We start from the raw sequence: 21,368 nt of genomic DNA on the forward strand, positions 1-21,368 counted from the left end.
TTGAGTTCTTTGGTGGCTGAACAGTGCAACACGAGAGCCACAGACTCTGTCACAGGTGGGACAGATAATCGTTGAGGGAAGGGGTGGGTGGGACTGGTTTGCCACACGCTCTTACCGCGGCCTGCACTTGATTTCTGCATGCTCTCGGCATTGGGACACGAGGTGCTCAACGCCCTCCTGGATGCACCTTCTCCACTTACAGCGGTCTTTGGCCAGGGACTCCCAGATGTCAGTGGTGATGTCGCACTTTATTAGGGAGGCTTTGAGGGTGTCCTTGTAACGTTTCCGCTGCCCATCTTTGGCTCATTTGCCATGAAGGAGCTCCACATAGAGCACTTGCTTTGGGAGTCGCGTGTCTGGCATGCGAACTATGTGGCCTGCCCAGCGAAGCTGATCGAGTGTGGTCAGTGCTTCAATGCTGGGGATGTTAGCCTGGATGAGGACACTGATGTTGGTGCACTTGTCCTCCCAGGTGATTTGTCGGATCTTGCAGAGACATCGTTGGTGATATATCTCCAGTGACTTGAGGTGTCTTCTGTACATCGTCTATGCCTCTGAGCCATACAGGAGGGCAGGTATTACTACAGCCCTGTAGACCATGAGCTTGATGGTAGAGTTGAGGGCCTGGTTTTCGAACACTCTTTTCCTCAGGTGGCCGAAGGCTGCACTGGCGCACTGGAGGTGGTGTTGAATCTCCGCATCAATGTCTGCTTTTGTTGATAAGAGGCTTCTGAGGTATGGGAAATGGTCCATGTTATCGAGGGCCGCGCCATGGATCTTGATGACTGGAGGACAGTGCTGTGCAGCGAGGACAGGCTGTAGGAGGACCTTTGTATTGGTGTAGGACCTGGTGGAGGACCTATGAGGCCCATGCTTTGGTATGCCTCAGTAAATACGTCGACTACGTCCTGGAGTTCAACCTCTGAATGTGCGCAGACACAGCCGTCGTCCGTGTACTGTAGCTCAATGACAGAGGGTGAGATGATCTTGGACCTGGCCTGGAGGCGGGGTAGGTTAAAAGCTTTCCACTGGTTCTGTAGTGTAGTTCCAGTGGGGAGCTTGTTGACTGCGAGTTGGAGCACGGCAGCGAGGAAAATTGAGAAGAGGGTTGGAGCGATGACGCAGCCCTGTTTGACCCCGGTCCGGACGTGGATTGGGTCTGGAATGGATCCGTTGGTAAGGATCACGACCTGCATGTCGTCGTGGAGCAGGCGAAGGATGTTGACAAACTTTTGGGGGCATCCGAAACGAAGGAGGACACTCCATAGACTCTCGCGGTTGACAGTGTCAAAGCCTTTGTAAGTCAAAAAAAGGCCATGTATTAGGGCTGGCGCTGCTCCCTGCATTTTTCCTGCAGCTGTCATGCTGCAAAGATCATGTCCGTAGGGGACAAAATCCGCACTGTGACTCCGGGAGGAGCTCCTCGGCCACAGGGAGAAGACGGTTGAGGAGAACTCTAGCGACAATTTTCCCAGTGGTTGATAGCAGGGAGATTCCCCTGTAATTGCCGCAGTTGGACTTGTTCCCTTTTTTAAAGATGGTCATGTTCACTGCATCTCTGAGATCTCCCAGCATGCTCTCCTCCCTCCAGATGACAGAGATGAGGTCATGTATCCATGCCAACAGCGCCACTCCGCCATACTTTAGCGCCTCAGCTGCTCCCGTAGTCTTGTTGTTCTTGAGTGTTTTATGTCTTTTCCTACCTTGTGCTACCTACTGCGGTTTCACTGAGGTGGTGGCGGGTCGCATGCTGTGTGATGGAGTTGAGAACGCTTGAGTCAAAGGCAGAGTCTCGATTGAGGAGATCTTCGAAGTGCTCCTTCCAGTGGGCCCTGACAGCCTCGGTGTCGTTGATGTTTCCCCGTTCTTGGCCAGCAGTGGGGTGGGGCCTTGGGAGTTTGGACCGTAGGTACCCTTGACTGCGATGAAGAATCCTCGCATATCATGGCTGTCGGCCAGTTGTTGTATCTCCTGTGCTTTCTCCATCCACCACCTTTTCTTTATGTAATGTATGTACATAAGGTCTGCCCACCAACAGGGGGCACTACCGTCAGAGGTCCTAGGGTCATAGGTACACTCGTGCTGGGCCCGGTACATAAGCTGAACTTTGTATCTTCACATCTGGAAGCCATTAAAGACTGACCAGGTTATACCTAGTCACTGGCTCACAGTACATTGTATCATTTCATACACCACAACTGGCGACGAGGAAAATACGAACCCATGCAAAAGTATGGCGAGCACAGCACAATCGAGTACTGTTGGAATTCTCGAGAGATTCAATGAGGGAGAGGATTGGAGAGATATCATGGGTTGTCTTGACCAGTATTTCATGGCAAACAACCTAAACAAAGTCAAGGATGCAGAAAAGGGCAGGGCAGTTCTTCTCACCGTCTGTGGCCCCACGATCTTTGCACTCATTAAGAATCTGCTCTCACCCACTCTTCCAACAGAATAGGATTACAAAGAATTGTGTGGTCTAGTTCAGGAACATCTTAAACCCACGGAAGGAAACCTCATATCCAAATATTGCTTCTATACACACGTTCGTCCAGAAGGCCAGGATGTAGCGGCATTTGTTGCTGACCTGAGATATCTTGCAAGTCCTTGCAAATTTGGGCCTGCGTTGGAAGACCTGCTGCTTGACTTTTTCGTGATCGGGGTCAACCACGAGGCGATCTTAAGTAAGCTGTTTGCTGCGGAGACGCCGGACCTCAGCAAAGTCATCACCATCGCCCAGGTTTGCATGTCCACGCAGAAAAGCATGAAGCAGATATCGCAACAAAACAGGAACTCCACGGCAAGTACTGTGTACAAAATTGTATCGACGGCCGGCAGAGCTGCACATGGCAGGGCCTACTCGACTGCGTCTGCAAGAACGGGAGCCACTCAAAGTTCATCATCGAGGGCCTACTCGACTGCGTATGTGAGAACGGGAGCCGCTCAAAGTTTGCCATCGAGGGCCTACTCGACTGCGTATGCGAGAACGGGAGCCCCTCAAAGCCCGCCATCGGGTGCAAATCCGAGCTCAACGTGTTGGCATTGCGGGGGCAATCACCGACCCCATCAGTGCCGCTTCAGGCAGTATGTATGCAGAGGGTGTGCGAAGACGGGGCATCTTCAGAGGACGTGTCCACAGCAGAGCAAGTGAGCTGCGACACACAACGTGGATGATGATCAATTCAGCGTGGATCTGGCGATGCAGCCCGAGGCATTTGAGAGCTCCGAGGAGGAAGTGTACAGTGTAAGTGCGTTCCTAACAAGGAGCCAATCGATAATGATGGAGGTAAAATTAAATGGTGTGCTGGTATCCATGGAATTAGACACGGGTGCGAGTCAATCGATAATGAGCCAGAGGACGTTTGAAAAACGGTGGGAAACCAAGGCAGAGAGACCCAAGCTGAGTCTGATAAATGCGAAGTTGCGTACCTGCACCAAAGAGCTCATACCAGTGATCGGTAGTGCAGCAGTAAATGTTGTACGAGGGAGCGGTTCATGATTTACCGTTATGGATTATCCCGGGCAACAGCCCATCATTATTCGGCAGGAGTTGGCTCGAGAAAATAAAATGGGAATGGTATGATATCAAAGCTTTGTCATCAGCGGATGATGATTTGTGTGCTCAAGTGCTGAGCAAATTTCCCTCACTGTTTGAACCGGGAATTGTCAACTTCAAGGGAGCCAAGGTGCAGATTCACCTAGGCCCAGACGCAAGGCCCATCCATCACAAAGCCAGGGCGGTCCCGCACATGATAAGAGAAAAGTTCGAGCTCGAATTGGACAGGCTACAACACGAGGGGGTCATCTCACCGGTCGAATTTAATGAATGGGCCAGCCCCATTGTTCCGGTGTTAAAGAGCAACGGTACAGTCAGGATTTGTGGAGACTACAAGGTCACGATCAACTGAGTTTCGAAACAAGATCAGTACCTGCTACCGAAAGCTGATGACCTTGTTGCAACACTAGCCAGGGGAAAATCGTTCACCAAATTGGATCTAATGTCGGCCTACATGTCACAGGAACTGATTGAATCATCAAAGAAACTTATGTGCATCAACACGCACAAAGGACTGTTTATTTACAACAGGTGCCTTTTTGGCATTTGTTCGGCGGCAGCCTTATTTCAGAGAAACATGGAGAGCCTATTGAAATCCGTCCCCAGGACTGTGGTATTCCAAAATGACATCCTAGTCACAGGTCGTGACATCGTCGAGCACCTGCACAATCTGGAAGAGGTTCTGCGTCGTCTGGACAAAGTGGGACTCAGGCTGAAATGCTCAAAGTGCATTTTGATGGCACCAGAGGTCGAATTCCTTGGACGAAAGATTGCTACAGACAAAATCAGGCCTACAGACGCGAAAACAGAGGCCATCAAAAATGCGCCCAGGCCACAGAATGTGACGGAGCTGCGTTCGTTCCTGGGTCTTCTCAACTACTTCGGTAACTTCTTACCAAAATTCAGCACAGTATTAGAGCCTTTGTACAAGCTGCTCAGAAAAGGGCGTGGGCAGTCGGAGGAGCAACACACGCCAGGAGATCGAGGACCGAATAAAAGGACGCGCGGAATCAGAGGAACAACACACGCCAGGAGATCGAGGCCGAAGGTAAAACGAAGAAGTAAAAAGAAATCGAAGTGTGACGTCACAGCCAAGTGGGTAAGTGATTGGCTGGTGGATTGGTGAGTAGTTTTTCTTTTTCTTTATCTTTTTATTTTTCTTATCAGCAAGAAATCTTTGGCATTGTTGCCAAATTAAGTTAATTTAAGGGTTAAGTCATGGAAGGAGAGGCCAGACCCATGTCATGCTCCTCCTGTGCTATGTGGGAAATCAGGGTCGCTTCCAGTGTCCCGGACTACTATGTGTGCAGGAAATGTGTCCAGCTGCAGCTCCTGGCAGACCGTATTGCAGCGCTGGATCTGCGCATGGATTCACTCTAAGCATCCGCAATGCTGAGGATGTCGTGAATAGCATGTTTAGTGAGTTGGTCACACCGCAGGTAAAGGTTACACAGGCAGATAGGGAATTGGTGACCAGCAGGAAGAGCAGTGGAGGGAAAGTAGTGCAGCGGTCTCCTGCGGTCATCTTCCTCCAAAACAGATATACCGCTTTGGGTACTGTTGGGGGAGATGACCCATCAAGGGAAGGCAGCAGCAGTCAAGTTCATGGCACCATGGGTGGCTCTGCTGCACAGGAGGGCAGGAAAAAGAGTGAGAGAGCTATAGTGGTAGAGGATTCTACTGGAAGGGGAAAAGATAGGCGTTTCTGCGGCCGCAATTGAGACTCCAGGATGGTATGTTGCCTCCCAGGTGCAAGGGTCAAGGGTATTTCAGAGCGGCTACAGGGCATTCTGGAGGGGGAGGGTGAACAGCCAGTTGTCATGGTGAATATAGGTACCAACGATATAGGTAAAAAACAGGATGAGGTCCTACAAGCTGAATTTAGGGAGCTCGGAGTTAAATTAAAAAGTTGGACTTCAAAGGTAGTAATCTCAGGATTGTTACTAGTGCCACGTGCTAGTCAGAGTAGAAATAGCAGATAGTTCAGATGAATATGTGGCTTGAGGAATGGTGCAAGAGGGAGGGATTCAAATTCCTGGGATATTGCAACCGGTTCTGGGGAAGGTGGGTCCAGTATGGTCTGCACCTGGGCAGGACCGGAACCAATGTCCTAGGGGGAGTATTTGCTAGTGCTGTTGGGGAGGGTTTAAACCAATATGGCAGGGGGATGGGAATCTATGCAGGGAGACAGAGGGAAGTAAAATGGGGGCAAAAGCAAAAAGTAGAAAGGAGATAAGGAAAAGTGGAGGGCAGAGAATCAAAGGCAAAAATCAAAAAGGGCCACATTACAACATAATTCTAAAATGACAAAGAGTGTTAAAAAGACAAGCCTGAAGGCTCTGTGTCTCAATGCGAGGAGCATTCGTAATAAGGTGGATGAATTAACTGCGCACATAGCTGTTAACGGATATGATGTAATTGGGATTACAGAGACATGGCTTCAGGGTGACCAAGGCTGGGAACTCAACATCCAGGGATATTCAATATTCAGGAAGGATAAACAGAAAGGAAAAGGTGATGGGGTAGTGTTGCTGGTTAAAGAGGAGATTAACGCAATAGTAAGGAAGGATGATGTGGAATCTGTATGGGTAGAGCTGCGGAACACCAAAGGGCAGAAAACGCTAGTGGGAGTTGTGTACGGACCACCAAACAGTAGTAGTGAGGTTGGGAATGGCATCAAACAGGAAATTAGGGATGCGTGCATGGGTGACTTTAATCTACATATAGATTGGGCTAACCAAACTGGTAGCAATACGGTGGAGGAGGATTTCCTGGGGTGTATAAGGGATGGTTTTCTAGACCACTATGTCGAGGAACCAACTGGAGAGCTGGCCATCCTAGACTGGGTGTTGTGTAATGAGAGAGGATTAATTAGCAATCTTGTGGTGCGAGGCCCCTTCGGGAAGAGTGACCATATATGGTAGAATTCTTTATTAAGATGGAGAGTGACACAGTTAATTCAGAGACTAGAGTCCTGAACTTAAAGAAAGGTAACTTCGATGGGATGAAACGTGAATTGGCTAGGATAGACTGGTGAATGATACTTTAAGAGTTGACGGTGGATAGGCAATGGCAGACATTTAAAGATCACATGGATGAACTTCAACAATTGTACATCCTTATCTGGCGTAAAAATAAAACGGGGAAGGTGGTTCAACCGTGGCTGACAAGGGAAATTAGGGATAGTGTTAAATCCAAGGAAGAGGCATATAAATTGGCCAGAAAAAGCAGCAAACCTGAGGACTGGGAGAAATTTATAATTCAGCAGAGGAGGACAAAGGGTTTAATTAGGAGGGGGAAAATAAAGTATGAGAGTAAGCTTGCAGGGAACATAAAAACTGACTGCAAAAGCTTCTATAGATATGTGAAGAGAAAACGATTAGTGAAGACAAATGTAGGTCCCTTGCTGTCAGAATCAGGTGAATTTATAATGGGGAACAAAGAAATGGCAGACCAATTGAACAAATACTTTGGTTCTGTCTTCACGAAGGAAGACACAAATAACGTTCTGGACATACTAGAGGACCGAGGGTCTAGCGAGAAGGAAGAACTGAAAGAAATCCTTATTAGTCAGGAAATTGAGTTTGGCAAATTGATGGGATTGAAGGCCGATAAATCCCCAGGGCCTGATAGTCTGCATCCCAGAGTACTTAAGGAAGTGGCCCTAGATATAGTGGATGCATTGGTGGTCATTTTCCAACATTCTATCGACTCTGGATCAGTTCCTATGGATTGGAGGATAGCTAATGTAACCCCACTTTTTAAAAAAGGAGGGAGAGAGAAAACAGGGAATTATAGACCTGTTCATCTGACATCGGTAGTGGGGAAAATGTTGGAATCAATTATTAAAGATGTAATAGCAGCGCATTTGGAAAACAGTGACAGGATCGGTCCAAGTCAGCATGGATTTATGAAAAGGAAATCATGCTTGACAAATCTTCCTGAATTTTTTGAGGATGTAACTAATAGACTGGACAAGGGAGAACCAGTGGATATGGTGTATTTGGACTTTCAAAGGGCTTTTGACAAGGTTCCACACAAGAGATTAGTGTGCAAAATTAAAGCACATGGTATTGGGGGTAATGTATTGACGTGGATAGAGAACTGGTTGGCAGACAGGAAGCAAAGAGTAGGAATAAACGGGTCCGTTTCAGAATGGCAGGCAGTGACTAGTAGGTACCGGAAGGTTCCGTGCTGGGACCCAAGTATTTACAATATACATGAATGATTTAGATGAAGGAATTGAATGTAATATCTCCAAGTTTGCAGATGGCACTAAGCTGGGTGGCAGTGTGAGCTGTGAGATTGCTAAGAGACTGCAGGGTGACTTGGACAGGTTAGGTGAGTGGGCAAATGCATGGCAGATGCAGTATAATTTGGATAAATGTGAGGTTATCCATTTTAGTGGCAAGAACAGGATTGCAGAATATTATTTGAATGGTGACAGATTAGGAAAAGGGGAGTTGCAACGAGACCTGGGTGTCATGGTACATCAGTTATTGAAAGTTGGCATGCAGGTACAGCAGGTGGTGAAGGCGGCAAATGGTATGTCGGCCTTCATTGAGAGAGGAGTTGAGTATAGGAGTAGGGAGGTTTTACTGCAGTTATACAGGGCCTTGGTGAGGCCACACCTTGAATATTGTGTATAGTTTTGGTCTCCTAATCTGAGGAAGGACATTCTTGCTATTGAGGGAGTGCAGCGAAGATTCACCAGACAGATTCCCAGGATGTCAGGACTGATATATGAAGAAAGACTGGATTGACTAGGCTTATATTCACTGGAATTTAGAAAAATGAGAGGGGATCTCATAGAAATATATAAAATTCTGACGGGATTGGACATGTTAGATGCAGAAAGAATGTTCCCGCTGTTGGGGAAGTCCAGACCAGGGGTCACAGTCTAAGGATAAGGGGTAAGCCATTTAGGACCAAGATGAGGAGAAACTTCTTCACTCAGAGAATTGTGAACATGTAGAATTCTCTACCACAGAAAGTTGTTGAGGCCAGTTTGTTAGTTATATTCAAAAGGGAATTAGATGTGGCCCTTACGGCTAAAGGGATCAAGGGATATGGAGAGAAAGCAGGAATAGGATACTGAAGTTGCATGATCAGCCATGATCATATTGAATGGTGGTGCAGGCTCGATGGGTCGAATGGCCTACTCCTGCACCTATTTCCGATGTTTCTATATTTCTATGAGACGACTGGGTATGAGGTGAACTTCAAGACAGAGTCTTTGAGAAGACTAGAAATCTGTTGTGTTCCCACAAGCTACTGGTACTGTATAACCCATGCAAGCGTCGAGTTTTGACCTGTGATGCGTCATCCTATGGAGTCGGCTGTGTACTCCAACAAGCCAATGAGTTAGGCAAACTACAACCAGTTGCATACGCATCTCGAAACCTGTCCAAGGCGGAAAGAGCCTACGGCATGGTAGAGAAAGAGGCTTTAGCATGTGTGTATGGGGTAAAAAAAAATGCACCAGTACCTGTTTGGGGTTCGCTTCGAGCTGGAAACCGATCACACGCCGCTTATATCGTTGTTCTCCGAACATAACCAATACGTCGTCCCGCATCCAGAGCTGGGCGCTGACATTATCTGCCTATGATTATGTAATTCGCCATCGACCAGGAGCCGGTTACTGTTGCCCACACCGGAGGTGGAAACGCCAATGCCCGCACAGAGCTACTCATGGTCATGGATGCCTTTGAGAGTGAAGGGTCGCCTGTCACTGCTCAACAAGTAAAGACCAGGACCAGCCAGGATCCGACCCTATCGGTTGTAAAACGTTCTGTTCTTAACGGGGATTGGTCGACCATCCCCAGGAAAATGTGTGATGAAACCAAACCGTACAGCCGTCGCAAAGATGAGCTTTCCATCCAGTCCGACTGTTTACTGTGAAGTAATCCTGTCGCAATGCCCAAGAAAGGCAGGGCGAGATTTGTACGGGAGTTACATAGTACGCATCCTGGTATTGTCATGATGAATACCATCGCCAGGTCCCATGTTTGGTGGCCTGGCATTGACTCGGACTTAAGAGTCATGCGTGCATTAGTGCAGCACTTGCAAGACGTTAAGCAATGCCCCAAAGGAAGCTCCGCTCAGTCTGTGGTCATGGCCATCCAAACCGTGGTCTAGAATCCACATCGACTTTGCGGGCCACTTCCTCAGTAAAATGTTTTTTGTGGAGGTGGATGCATACTCCAAATGGACAGAATGTGTGATCATGTCATACAGCACTTCCGCTACCACCATTGAGAACCTGAGAGCCATGTTTGCCACACATGATCTGCCAGACATCGTTGTCAGCGACAATGGACCATGTTTCACGAGCCTGGAATTTCAAGAGTTCATGAAACGCAACAGCATAAAACACGTGAGGTCAGCCCCGTTCAAACCGCGTCCAATGGTCAAGCGGAGTGGGCAGTTCAAACCATCAAGCAGAGCCTGAAACGCATAACTCACGGTTCCTTGCAGACACGCCTGTCACGCATACTGCTCAGTTACAGAACAAGGCTACACACGCTCACCGGGGTCCCGCCTGCGGAACTATTGATGAAGAGCGGCCTCAAAACCAGGCTCTCTCGAGTCCATCCTGACCTTAATGATCATGTCGAAACCCAACGTCAACGCCAGCAGTGGTATCATGACTGTGCCACAGTGTCATGCGACATATCTGTAAATGACCCAGTGTATGTATTTAACCATGGTCAAGGGCTCAAGTGGCTCCCGGGCAATGTTACGGATAGGGAGGGTAATCGGGTGTATATGGTTAAGCTCAAGAATGAGCAGATGTGCAGGAACGACATTGATCAAATTAAGCTAAGACACACTGATGAACCGGAACAGTTGGAAGAAGACACCTCATGCTTAGACGACCAACCAACTCACGTCCAGCCATCAGAAGAAACCACTGTGGTCACCGCTGAAGTCATGAGAGACTCGGAAAGCACTGGGATTGTACTGAGACGGTCAACCAGGGAGTGAAGGGCTCCGGACTGTCTGAACTTGTAATATGGACTTGTACCAAGAACTGGGGGTGGAATGATGTAATGTATGTACATAAGGTCTGCCCACCGACAGGGGGCACTATTGTTGGAGGTCCTCGGATCATAGGATCACTCGTGCTGGGCCTGGTATATAAGTTGAACTTCACCTTAGTATCTTCACTTCTGGAAGCCATTAAAGACTGACCAGATTACATTTGGTCACTGGCTCACAGTACGGAGTTCATTGTATAATTTCATACACCACACTTTAGGATTTTTTGTTGGACTTCAGCCTTGAGCCGCCTGTAATGTTGCTTTGCAGCTCCCAAGTTGGGTTGTTGCTTGAGGCTCAGAAATGCTCTGCGCTTGCGATCTATTAGCTCTTGGATCTCCTGATCATTCTCATCAAACCAGTTCTGGTGTTTTCTGGTTGAATGACCAAGTGTCTCTTCACAGGCACTGGTTATGGAGGCCTGGGGAGCAGACCAAGCGCTATGGGCATTCAGCATCTCAGGGTCATCAAGGCATGCCAGGTTAGCTGTGAGGTGCTGGCTGTATAGGGCTCTTTTAGTTGGGTCTTTAAGTGCCCCAGTGTTGACTTTTTTGCGGCAGTGCTTTTGCTATCCCCTCCGCTTTGGGGCTATGCTAATGTCGATGATGGATCGGATTAGGCGGTGGTCAGTCCAGCAGTTGTTAGCTCCGGTCATGATGTGGGTGAGACGCACATCCTTGCGATCCCTGGCTCGGACGATGACACAGTCGAGCAGGTGCCAGTGTTTGGAGCGAGGGTGTTGCCACGATGCCTTGTATTTGTCCCATTGGCGGAACAGGGTGTTGGTGATGAGAAGTTCATGTTCTAGACATTTTGTCAGGAGTAGGGTACCGCTGGAGTTGGCTTTCCCTACCCCCCCCTCTGCTAATCACGCCTCCCCAGAGGGCTGTGTCTTTGCCGACCCTGGTGTTGAAGTCACCAAGAAGGATCAATTTGTCGCCTGCAGGGATGCGGGACAGGGATGTTTCGAGGTTGGAATAAAAACACTCTTTGGTCTCATTCATTGCATCGAGTGTTGGGGCGTACGCACTGATGACTGTGGCGCATTGGTTCTGGGATAGGGCAAGGCAAAGAGTTATGAGGCATTCGTCAACCCTGCAGGGGAGTCTTTGAGGCGGTCAACCAGCTCATTTTTGATGGCGAAGCCGACTCCGTGAAGGTGGTGTTGTTCCTCCGGTTTTCCTTTCCAGAAAAAAGTGTAACCTCCAACTTGTTCCTTGAGCTGGCCTTCCCCTGCCCGCCGGATCTCGCTTAGGGCGGCGATGTCGATGTCAAAGCGTCGAAGTTCCCGGTCAACTATGCCGGTGCGGCGTTCCGGCCTGTCACTGTTGGAGTTGTCCATGAGGGTCCTGACGTTCCAGGTTCCGAACTTCATGTTAACAAAGTGGAAGATGCCTGTGCGTGCCACCATGGGCCCTTTCATGCGGTCAACAGGGGGGGCGGGGGCATGGCTTCAGCATCAGCCTGATTGTCTGGCCCGATGTCAGCGTCCACCTCCTCGTCCTCCTCTTCCTCTCTTTGGTGAGGTGGACTGTCAGACTCTTCAGGTAATTCTTGTCCCCTCCTGATAGCCAAGTTGTACAGCATGGAGCACAGCACCATGAATTGAGCTACCTGCTCAGGGTGGTATTGGAGCTCGCCTCCCGAGTGGTCCAGGCATCTAAAGCGCTGCTTAAGCACTCCAATGATTTTCTCGACGATATTGTGAGTGGCTCTGTGGCTCTCATTGTATCGCCTCTCGGCTTCGGTGTGGGTGTCACACAGGGGGGTCATCAACCAGGTGGCCATATCCTTTGTCACCAAGCATCCAGCATTGACCTTGTGGCTGATTGTTAAACAAGTCAGGGTACAGTGCTCTCACGCAGGATGTGAGCATCATGGATGCTGCCCGGAAATTTTGCATTCACTGCCATTATAATTTGCTGGTGGTCGACAACGAGTTAGACATTCAGGGATTGGAATCCCTTGCGGTTCCTGAAAACCTCTGCATCCTGAAAAGGTGCCCACATCGCGATGTGCATGCAGTCTATTGCTCCCTGCACCTTGTGGAAAGTTTGCAATTCTGGAGAATCCTAGAGCCCGCTCAGTCTGTGCCTCCCTGGTCATAGGATAGCTGATCAAGTCCTTCCTGCGAGCATACAGGGCTTCAGTGACCTGTCTAATGCGGCAAATGTCACCAGCTGAGGTCTGAAAAGAACCCGACGCGTAGAACAACAGTGCCAGTGACTTTGACCTCGACGGACAGTACAGTACTGATGGTGTTGGCAGGCTGCAGATCTCCCCTTATGAGCTGTCATACCTCAGTGATAACCTCTTTGTGGAAGCGCAGTCTCCAAAGGCAGGTGGTGTCAGGCATGCCGAGGTAAGACCATTTGTCCCTGTACTTGCGGGGGGTGTAACGTCTGGTCCTCCTCGTTCATCTCGAGTCTGCAGCATGTAATTGGTCATCAAGAGCGGATGAGAACGGACAGGCCCCATTGCAATAGCTCTCTGTTTTCTACTGATTGGTCACAAAGAATGAATGTCCCAACGAAGACACCTATTAAATTCCAATCATTCACAGTATGGTAAAGATGTTTGTACAGATGTTCACATCACCTCCAGAATACATCCGAACTCCCCTGAGGTTGAAGCAGAGCAACCTTTTGAATGATGCGACATGTGATGTAGAACATGGCGCCCATAACGTTGTGATTAGTTCCGGTTAGTTCCATTTTTTCCAAGCGGTTTTTTGAGTGAGCGATAGTGTGGGCGAGGTGCTGAAAGTGATGTTGGCCGATCTCCTGGCCTTTCTTTACGACAAAAAAAAGTGGTCGGTCGGTATTATTGAATCGCACCGTTAATTCCATGTGGAAACTAACGCTGGGCGATATTATGGGCGTTGATTTCGCCCATTATGATGATTCCGCCCCAAAAAAGTGGGCGGGCGATATTATTTTTTCCTAGCATTACGCACATGGGGAAAGTAACGCTCGGCGATAAGTTTCCGAAAAATGCTCGTCAGTTTCCATTTTGTGGCTAAATGGGCGATATCTGGGCATTATACGTCATTTCAGCAGCAAAATGGACGTTAAGTGGGCGTTAAGCATGCAAAAAAAGTGGAAAATCTAGCCCCAATGTTGATAATGGTTCTGCTGTTGCCACAAATACACCTCCTCTACACTCATCTTTTGTTTCCTCACTTGTCCCATTACCATCTCCTTTTGCCTTGCACCATCATCCCTTTTGTCATTTAATCTCTCCTGCCTTCCACCCTATCACAGACTTTCCCTTTCGTTATTTCCTCCCTCCCTTTCTCTGCCTCCGTACTTGCTTAAAACCTGTTACTTCTCAAACATTTTCTATTCTGATGAAAGGTCACCGACTTGAAACGTTAACTCTGTTTCTCTCTCCACAGATGCTGCCTGACCTGTTGAGTGTTTCCAGCATTTTCTGTTTTAACTTCAGATTTCCAGTATTCGCAGTAATTTGATTTTGTACCCTACACTGTGTGTTGTTCAGTGCTATGGACACTTGGGGAGATGGAGGATGAAAAGTAGTACTGGAGGAAAATAAACATTTTTATGATTTGAATTGTAAAAGATTATTAGTTCTTTTAATGTGACTATGAGCATACAGTGTAAAACACGTGTTACAATATCCCGGCTGGCAAATGTCTTATGGCCTTGGTTGTTCCATCCTTATCCTCTGCTGCTGATTTATCTAGACAGAGATGAAGATATATACTGGGAGGTAAAATGTGTAGTCTATTTTTTTCCCGTGCTCCAAAGCTTAGCACAGTGAAGGAAATGGGGAGTTTGAGCTCCCCAATCTGGAGCGATAATATGTTCCAGGTGCATGAGGAGGAAGGGCAAGGCAGGCTCTCAGAATATTTTCAATGCAGATCCTTTGCCTGAGAACCGAGTTAATGACAGGACTTCCATCTGGCACCAATGGGGCCTTACAGAGGTAGCTGAGGTTCAAGAGTGCACTGTGGAATGTTTGTAATTCTGGATCTGATTCTGTTGGGAATGTTATCCTTTGGCAAAGCTCAATCAGGCTCCAGAATAAAAGGACTCCAATCCTCATGCCACAAGAATTTCATTCACACACTGAGGCATCCGATACAAACACTGGCAAGAATAAAGAATCAAACAGTAAAACTCTTTTTCTTAATTTCATTTGTTTAAATAACATACCTATCGGAAAATGGTGAAGCATTTTCTCCTTGTAGATCTTATGGTCACTTTCCAAGAAAACGCAGAAGATAATGCGATCCACCTGGAAATAAAAATAGCAATTTTAATTTGTGTCGTTGAAGCAGATTCAATATAACTTTCAAAAGGGAATTGGATAATTACTTGAAGGGAAAAAATTGCAGGGCTATAGGGAAAGGGCAGGTGTGTGGGACTAGTTGGATGGCTCTTTCAAAGAACTGGCACAAGCTCAATGGGCTGAATGGCCTCCTTCTGTGCTTATCATTCTGTGATTCAAACAGTAAAAAGGCAAGTAATTTGTCTGCGTTATACAAACATTATTCGCAGGATGTGTGCCATAATCACAAATTACACAAACATTTTTGTACCCATATGAAATCATTTCTAGGACTAGATTTCAGGAAGGCTATAATAGCCTATAATTTGCGGTCAGTGGCGGAGCAAAGGCGTTCGTCGCTGGCCCCGAAATAAGCTTCGCACAAAGATTTTTGTGATCCCTGTACCAAGAAGTTTGGCTTTTCCGACCTTCAGCTGAGATCAGTGTAAGTTAATGGGGAATCCCTAACGCGAGCTGCTGTTAAGCCAATAAGCTGTCTAAGCAGACAACCATAATACAGAATTCTCACAAACCTTTTATTATAACTTTTTAAAAATGTTAGAGAGCAAAAAAAGATTGGGGCTCTCACATGGGGAAAAGGAAAACCTGAAAATAAAGTTGAACAAACTTTAAAAAAAAACATTTTTTCATATATTTTTTTTAAATTGTAATTTTTATTATAATGGATAAATTTGACACACCACAAAATTAAAACTAGTTTTTCAGGACCATAACGTTTATTTAGCAGTCAATACACATATCCAAAAGGATCTAACTTTTAATGGGGTAATTAACTGCGATATTACTGCGGAAAAGCCAAAATGGGATCAGTTTCCCTGATTTCATTGATTACACTGATTGCCGCCTATGGGGGGTGGGAAGGGGGGAGCCACAGCACAATCAGTGTCGGAGCAGTGACCGCAACTTCAGGATTTCTGAGCTTAGATGCACATGCTGTTTGTTCACTGTTATTACCCACTGCCAATTTCGGGCCAATATATTTAGAGAGGCTTTATGAAAACATAATTGATTACAGTCATCAAGTATAGGCAAACAGAAATGAAATTACAACCAGTGAAATGTTAAACCACCTTCAAATTCTACAGAAAAACTTCATTGCTTTGTAACAGTTCAGTTTCATAAGAATCAACACAAATTTCTAGCCAGTCACTGTTGTGGCCCCATTTTAATTCCAGGTGGATTCCCGACTGAGGCCTGAGTTAAAATGACAGTCAGGTCTCAATGATGTCATTGGGCCACAACATGCAAACGTGAGGAAGGACCCTGTAGGCTCCGGGTGTGTGTCCTTATTGGCTGCTCAGGAGAGCAGGTTAAAATTGCAGATGTTGTGATCAAGGTGGCTTTCAGACAGGTAAGAGTCAAGGCAATTTTAAGTGCCCACCCGCTAGGTTTCTGCTGAGCGAGTAGGGTTAAAATTGTCCCAGTCTCCAGATATTGAACTAATAAAACAGGCCCGGGCAACTACAGGCACATTAATAGCACATCAGTAGCTGGGGTAATTATGGAATTATTACATTCATGCCAAATATCAATGTTTCACACTGACTGAAGTGTTATGGCGAACTGGTCAGCGTGCCAGCAGTTGCAGAAATACATAAGTACAGACCAGGCCCCTTTTCTTCCCCAGTACAGTCACTGCAACTTTCTCACAGTTCCACCTGCTCGATCCAAGTCCATACTCGCTCACCGGTTGAGCTATTTGTACCCAAGATTGGACTAGACTAGGCCCCTTCTCTCCTCAATACCACTCCTAATGGCAGTAATCCCAGCTGCTGCAACTTGTAAGTGAGAACTCTCTTGGGAACATAAGTTCCTGCCTGCAATATACAGCAACAAGGATCACTGCCCTTAGGAGGAACATTGAAGAGAGAGGAGTTTTGGTCCACTAACAGCTAGACTCAGGTAGAAGTAGGATGGAGAAAGATGGGTGATATAAGGAGGGCAATGGATGGAAAGAGATGAAAATGAATCATAGTGAAGGGGAATAAGGAATTCAGGAGAAATTAATTTACTTAAGACAGTGGTTAGAATGCGGAACTTGCTACCACATGGAGTGGTTGAGGCAAATAGCATAGATGCAGACAACGGGAAGCTAGATAAACAAATGGGGGAAAAAGGAATAGAAGGATATGCTGATAGGGTGAGATGAATTAGGGTGGGAGGAGGCTCGTGTGGAGCAGAAACACTGGCACAGACTCGTTGGGCCGGATAGCCGATTTCTATGCTGTAAATTCTATGTAAGCGACGAATGCCAGTCTCGTATCATTCCTCTTAGGTTTCAGCCACTGAGGATTACAACAAATCAGTTAGAAGCAACACAAACTATTCTAGATAATATCACTGCAGAAATAATAATTAATAAATAATCCAAATGATACAAGCAGACACTCTGGCAAATCAAGCCCTCGAACATAATACATCACTAATAAATAGCCTATTTTAAATCTATAACAGATTTATAAGGCACACTTGATTTTTTATTCATTGGTTAAATAGATAGATGCAGGAAATGTAGCTGAAGAACAATCTCCTCTGAAAGATCTTGAGACAGATCTCCAGGACAAATAGTTGTTCCATTGATCATCAATCAGACGCAACTTCAATTATTTTTTTTAATTGCACCTGTAAATAATATTTTCTAATTAAAAAAAACTAATAATCACCCTCATCTTCGTTGAACAGTATAGGGTCGGTGGGGATCATAATAGATATAGAAATGAGTTGAGTCGAGTCCCGAAGGCATCCATCCTTCAGAATATTTATTTTTATTCTGCATTGCAACGCGGGTCTGCAAGCAGTGACAAATGGTAAACTCAGGGATGAAATGAGGTTCAGCAAACAGCAGAATGAGATTGTTCAGTTTTCTCAACCTTAGACTCAGTGACATATTCAGCATTTGTCTTCTTTGCTGCTGGCTTAAAGGGAGATACAAAGTGATGCATGTTCGGAATATTAAAAGGGTCATTTTCCATAGCTTACAGTTAAGGGGAGCTGACACAACAGAGATAATCCTGTATTCAGCAAGCCAGGGACAGGATGGAGTAAGATGAATGTATATTGCTGAATGATGAATGATAAAATGAAAAGAGAGGCAATGCACATGTAAATTTGATGAAGAAACAAAGAATGTATTAAGCCTGCCGCAATGGTATTAATATTTAATATGCAATTATGCATCCGATTTGCAACTCTAAAGGAGTCAATCAAGAATAGATAAGAAAAGGTGCCACTGGAACAAGTCCAGCTTGTGTGAAGTGAGCCTACAGACATAGTGGTTGCTTATACGTTGATGCTCAATGTTACTGCCATGTATGTATGCTTGGGGTTACTAGCCGCCAGGTGGCGCCACTGTCAGAGATCATTGGGCTGTACGCATGTGTGTGCGGCCCAGGTATAAAAGGCAAGCCATCATATAATGTAATCACTTTGGGCCCTAATAAAGCAGAGCCAGGTTTGTACCTGGGTTAGTTTACAGTATTCAGTCTATCAAGTTATTACATACATAACATTTGGCGACGAGGTAACTTAAAAACCTTTGCATGCAAAAATGAGCACAATTGGAATTCTGGAGAGATTCGTGAAGGGAAAGGACTGGGAAGATTTGTAGCTCTCCTGGACCAGTACTTTGTGGCCGACAAAATGGAGGAACCCACTGACACAGCTAGGCGCAGGGCTGTCTTCCTCACGGTTTGCAGTCCGAAAATCTATGGGCTCAAAGAATCTTCTCTCGCCTGCAAGTCCAATGGACAAGGACTATGAGGAATTGCGTGCTCTGGTACATGACCATCTCAAACCAGAAGAGGGCATCAGCATCTCACGATATCGATTCTACAAGCAAGTTCGTTCTGAGGGCCAGGATGTGTCGGAATTCATTGCCGACCTAAGCTGGACCGTGTAAGTTCGAAAACGTGTTGGGAGACATGCTGCGGGACTTCTTTGTAATTAGCATCAACCACAAGGTGATCCTGCGTAAGCTACTGGTGGTGGAGATGCTGGATTTGAGCAAGGCCATCATGATTGCCCATGCATGCACGACGACGGACAAAAATTTAAAGCCGATATCGAAAAATCGGAACTGGGCAAGTACTTTGAACAAGATTGTATCGTCGTTTGGCAGAGCTGCATATGGCAGGGCCTACTCGACTGCGTATGCGAAACCTGCGACTGCCCAAAGTCCGCCAACGGGAATGAATCCGATTTCACCATGTTGGCGTTGTGGGGCAATCATTGGCCTCATCAGTGTCATTTTAAACAGTACATTTATAAAGGCTGTTCGAGGCTGGGGCATCTCAAGTGCATGTGTTCGCAACTGAGCAAGCGTGCTGTGACACACCACGTGGAGGATGATGACTAGTATAGCACGGATCCGGATATGCAATCCAAGATACCAGAGGAGGAAGTGTATGGACTGTATTTGTTCCTAACAAAGAGCCAACCGATAACGATTGAGGTGAAACTTAACGGTGTGCCGGTACCGATTGAATTGGACGCAGGTGAGAGTCAATCAGTAATGAGCCAGAGGACATTCGACAAGCTGTGGGATACTAAGACTGTGAGGCCTAAGCTGAGTCCGGTCAATGCCAAATTGCGTACGTACACTAAAGAACTCATAAAGGTGATTGGCAGTGCAGTAATCAAGGTGCCGTATGATGGTGCGGTTCACGATTTACCGTTATGGATTGTTCCAGGCAATGGTCCAGCGCTGTTCAGCCAGGAATTGGCTAGAAAAAATCAAATGGAATTGGAACGATATCAAAGCGTTGTCGTCAGAGGATGATACTCCATGTGCTCAAGCGCTGAGCAAGTTCCCTTCGCTGTTTGAACCAGGCAACAGCAATTTCACGAGAGCCAAGGTGCAGATCCACGTGGACTCCGATGCAAGACCCATCCATCATAAAGCTCGGGCGGTTCCGTACATAATGAGGGAGGTGGTCGAAATCGAACTGGACAGACTCCAGGGTGAAGGAGTCATATCACTGGTCGAATTTAACGAATGGGCCAGCCCCATTGTTCTTGTGTTGAAGAGTGATGGCACTGTCAGGATTTGTGGAAACTACAAGGTTACGATCAACCGAGTTTCGAAATAGGGTCAATACCCGTTACCGAAGGCTGATGACCTGTTTGCAACGCTAGCCGGGGGGAAGTCATTCACTAAACTGGATCTGACGTCGGCTACATGACACAGGAGCTGGTCGAGACGTCGAAGAAACTTACGTGCATCAACACTCATAAAGGACTGTTTATCTACAACAGGTATCCTTTAGGAATTCGCTCGGCTGCAGCCATATTTCAGAGAAACATAGAGAGTCTACTGAAGTCCGTCCCTAGAACCGTCGTGTTCCAAGATGAAATCCTGGTCACAGGTCATGACACTGCCGAACATCTGAACAACCTGAAGAGGTTCTGCATCATCTGGTCAAAGTAGGACTCAGAATGAAACATTCGAAGTGCGTCTTCATGGCACCGGAAGTCGAATTCCTGGGGAGGAAAATTGCTGCTGACGGCATCAGGCCTCCGAACTCGAAAACCAAGGCCATCAAAAATGCACCCAAGCCTCAGAATGTGATGGAGCTGCATTTGTTTCTTGGTCTACTCAACTACTGTTGTAATTTCCTACCTAGATTGAGCACTTCATTAGAGCCACTGCACATGCTGCTAAGAAAAGGCGACAACTGGGTTTGTGGTGCATCTCAAAATAGAGCTTTTGAGAAAGCTACTAATCTGCTTTGCTCTAACAAACTGCTGGTACATTATGATCCGTGTAAGCTTCTAGTATTGGCCTGTGATGCTTTGTCATATGGAGTTGGTTGCGTGCTCCAACAAGCTAATGAGTCGGGTAAACTACAACCTGTTGCGTATGCTTCTAAAAGTTTGTCTAAAGCAGAAAGAGCCTACAGTATGGCAGAGAAAGAAGCATTAGCCTGTGTGTATGGGGTTAAAAAGATGCATCAGTACAAGTTTGGTCTTCAGTACTGGAAACAGATCACAAGCCACTAATTTCATTGTTTTCGGAAAACAAAGGTATCAATACCAATGCATCATCCCGCATCCAGAGGTGGGCGCTGACATTATCTGCCTATGATTACGTCATTCGCCATAGACCTGGCACCAAGAATTGTGCCGATGCACTGAGCCGTCTGTCGTTGCCCACATCTGCAGACCTACTGTTAGTTATGGATGCTTTTGAAAGTGAAGGAACCCCTGTCATGGCTCAACAAGTTAAGACCGAGACCAGCCAGGGCCCGTTATTATCGGTTGTGAAACGTTGTGTCCTTAGTGGTGATTGGTCTGCCATACCCAAGCAATTGGGTGATGAGACCAAACCTTACAACCGTCGCAAAGACAAACTATCCATTCAGTCAGATTATTTACTGTGGGGTAATCGTGTTGTTATGCCTAAGAAAAGCAGAGAGAAATTTGTACATGATCTACATAGCACTCATCCCGCTATTGTCAT

The 21,368-nt window shown here is 46.6% G+C and overlaps 1 protein-coding gene across 4 annotated transcripts in view; it reads right to left on the reverse strand.

Annotated features, from left to right (window-relative positions):
- Window positions 1-21,368, reverse strand: part of macrod2 (mono-ADP ribosylhydrolase 2) — a 1,460,169-nt gene that overhangs the window by 156,924 nt on the left and 1,281,877 nt on the right. For all 4 annotated transcript variants that reach the window (XM_070889818.1, XM_070889820.1, XM_070889817.1 and 1 more), the window contains one exon: window positions 14,776-14,857. In XM_070889818.1, coding sequence (XP_070745919.1) covers window positions 14,776-14,857 — 82 coding nt within the window. The remainder of the gene's footprint in view (window positions 1-14,775; window positions 14,858-21,368) is intronic.

This window comes from Pristiophorus japonicus, chromosome 9 (genome assembly GCF_044704955.1).
Source record: "Pristiophorus japonicus isolate sPriJap1 chromosome 9, sPriJap1.hap1, whole genome shotgun sequence".
Classification (NCBI taxonomy): Eukaryota; Metazoa; Chordata; class Chondrichthyes; family Pristiophoridae; genus Pristiophorus; species Pristiophorus japonicus.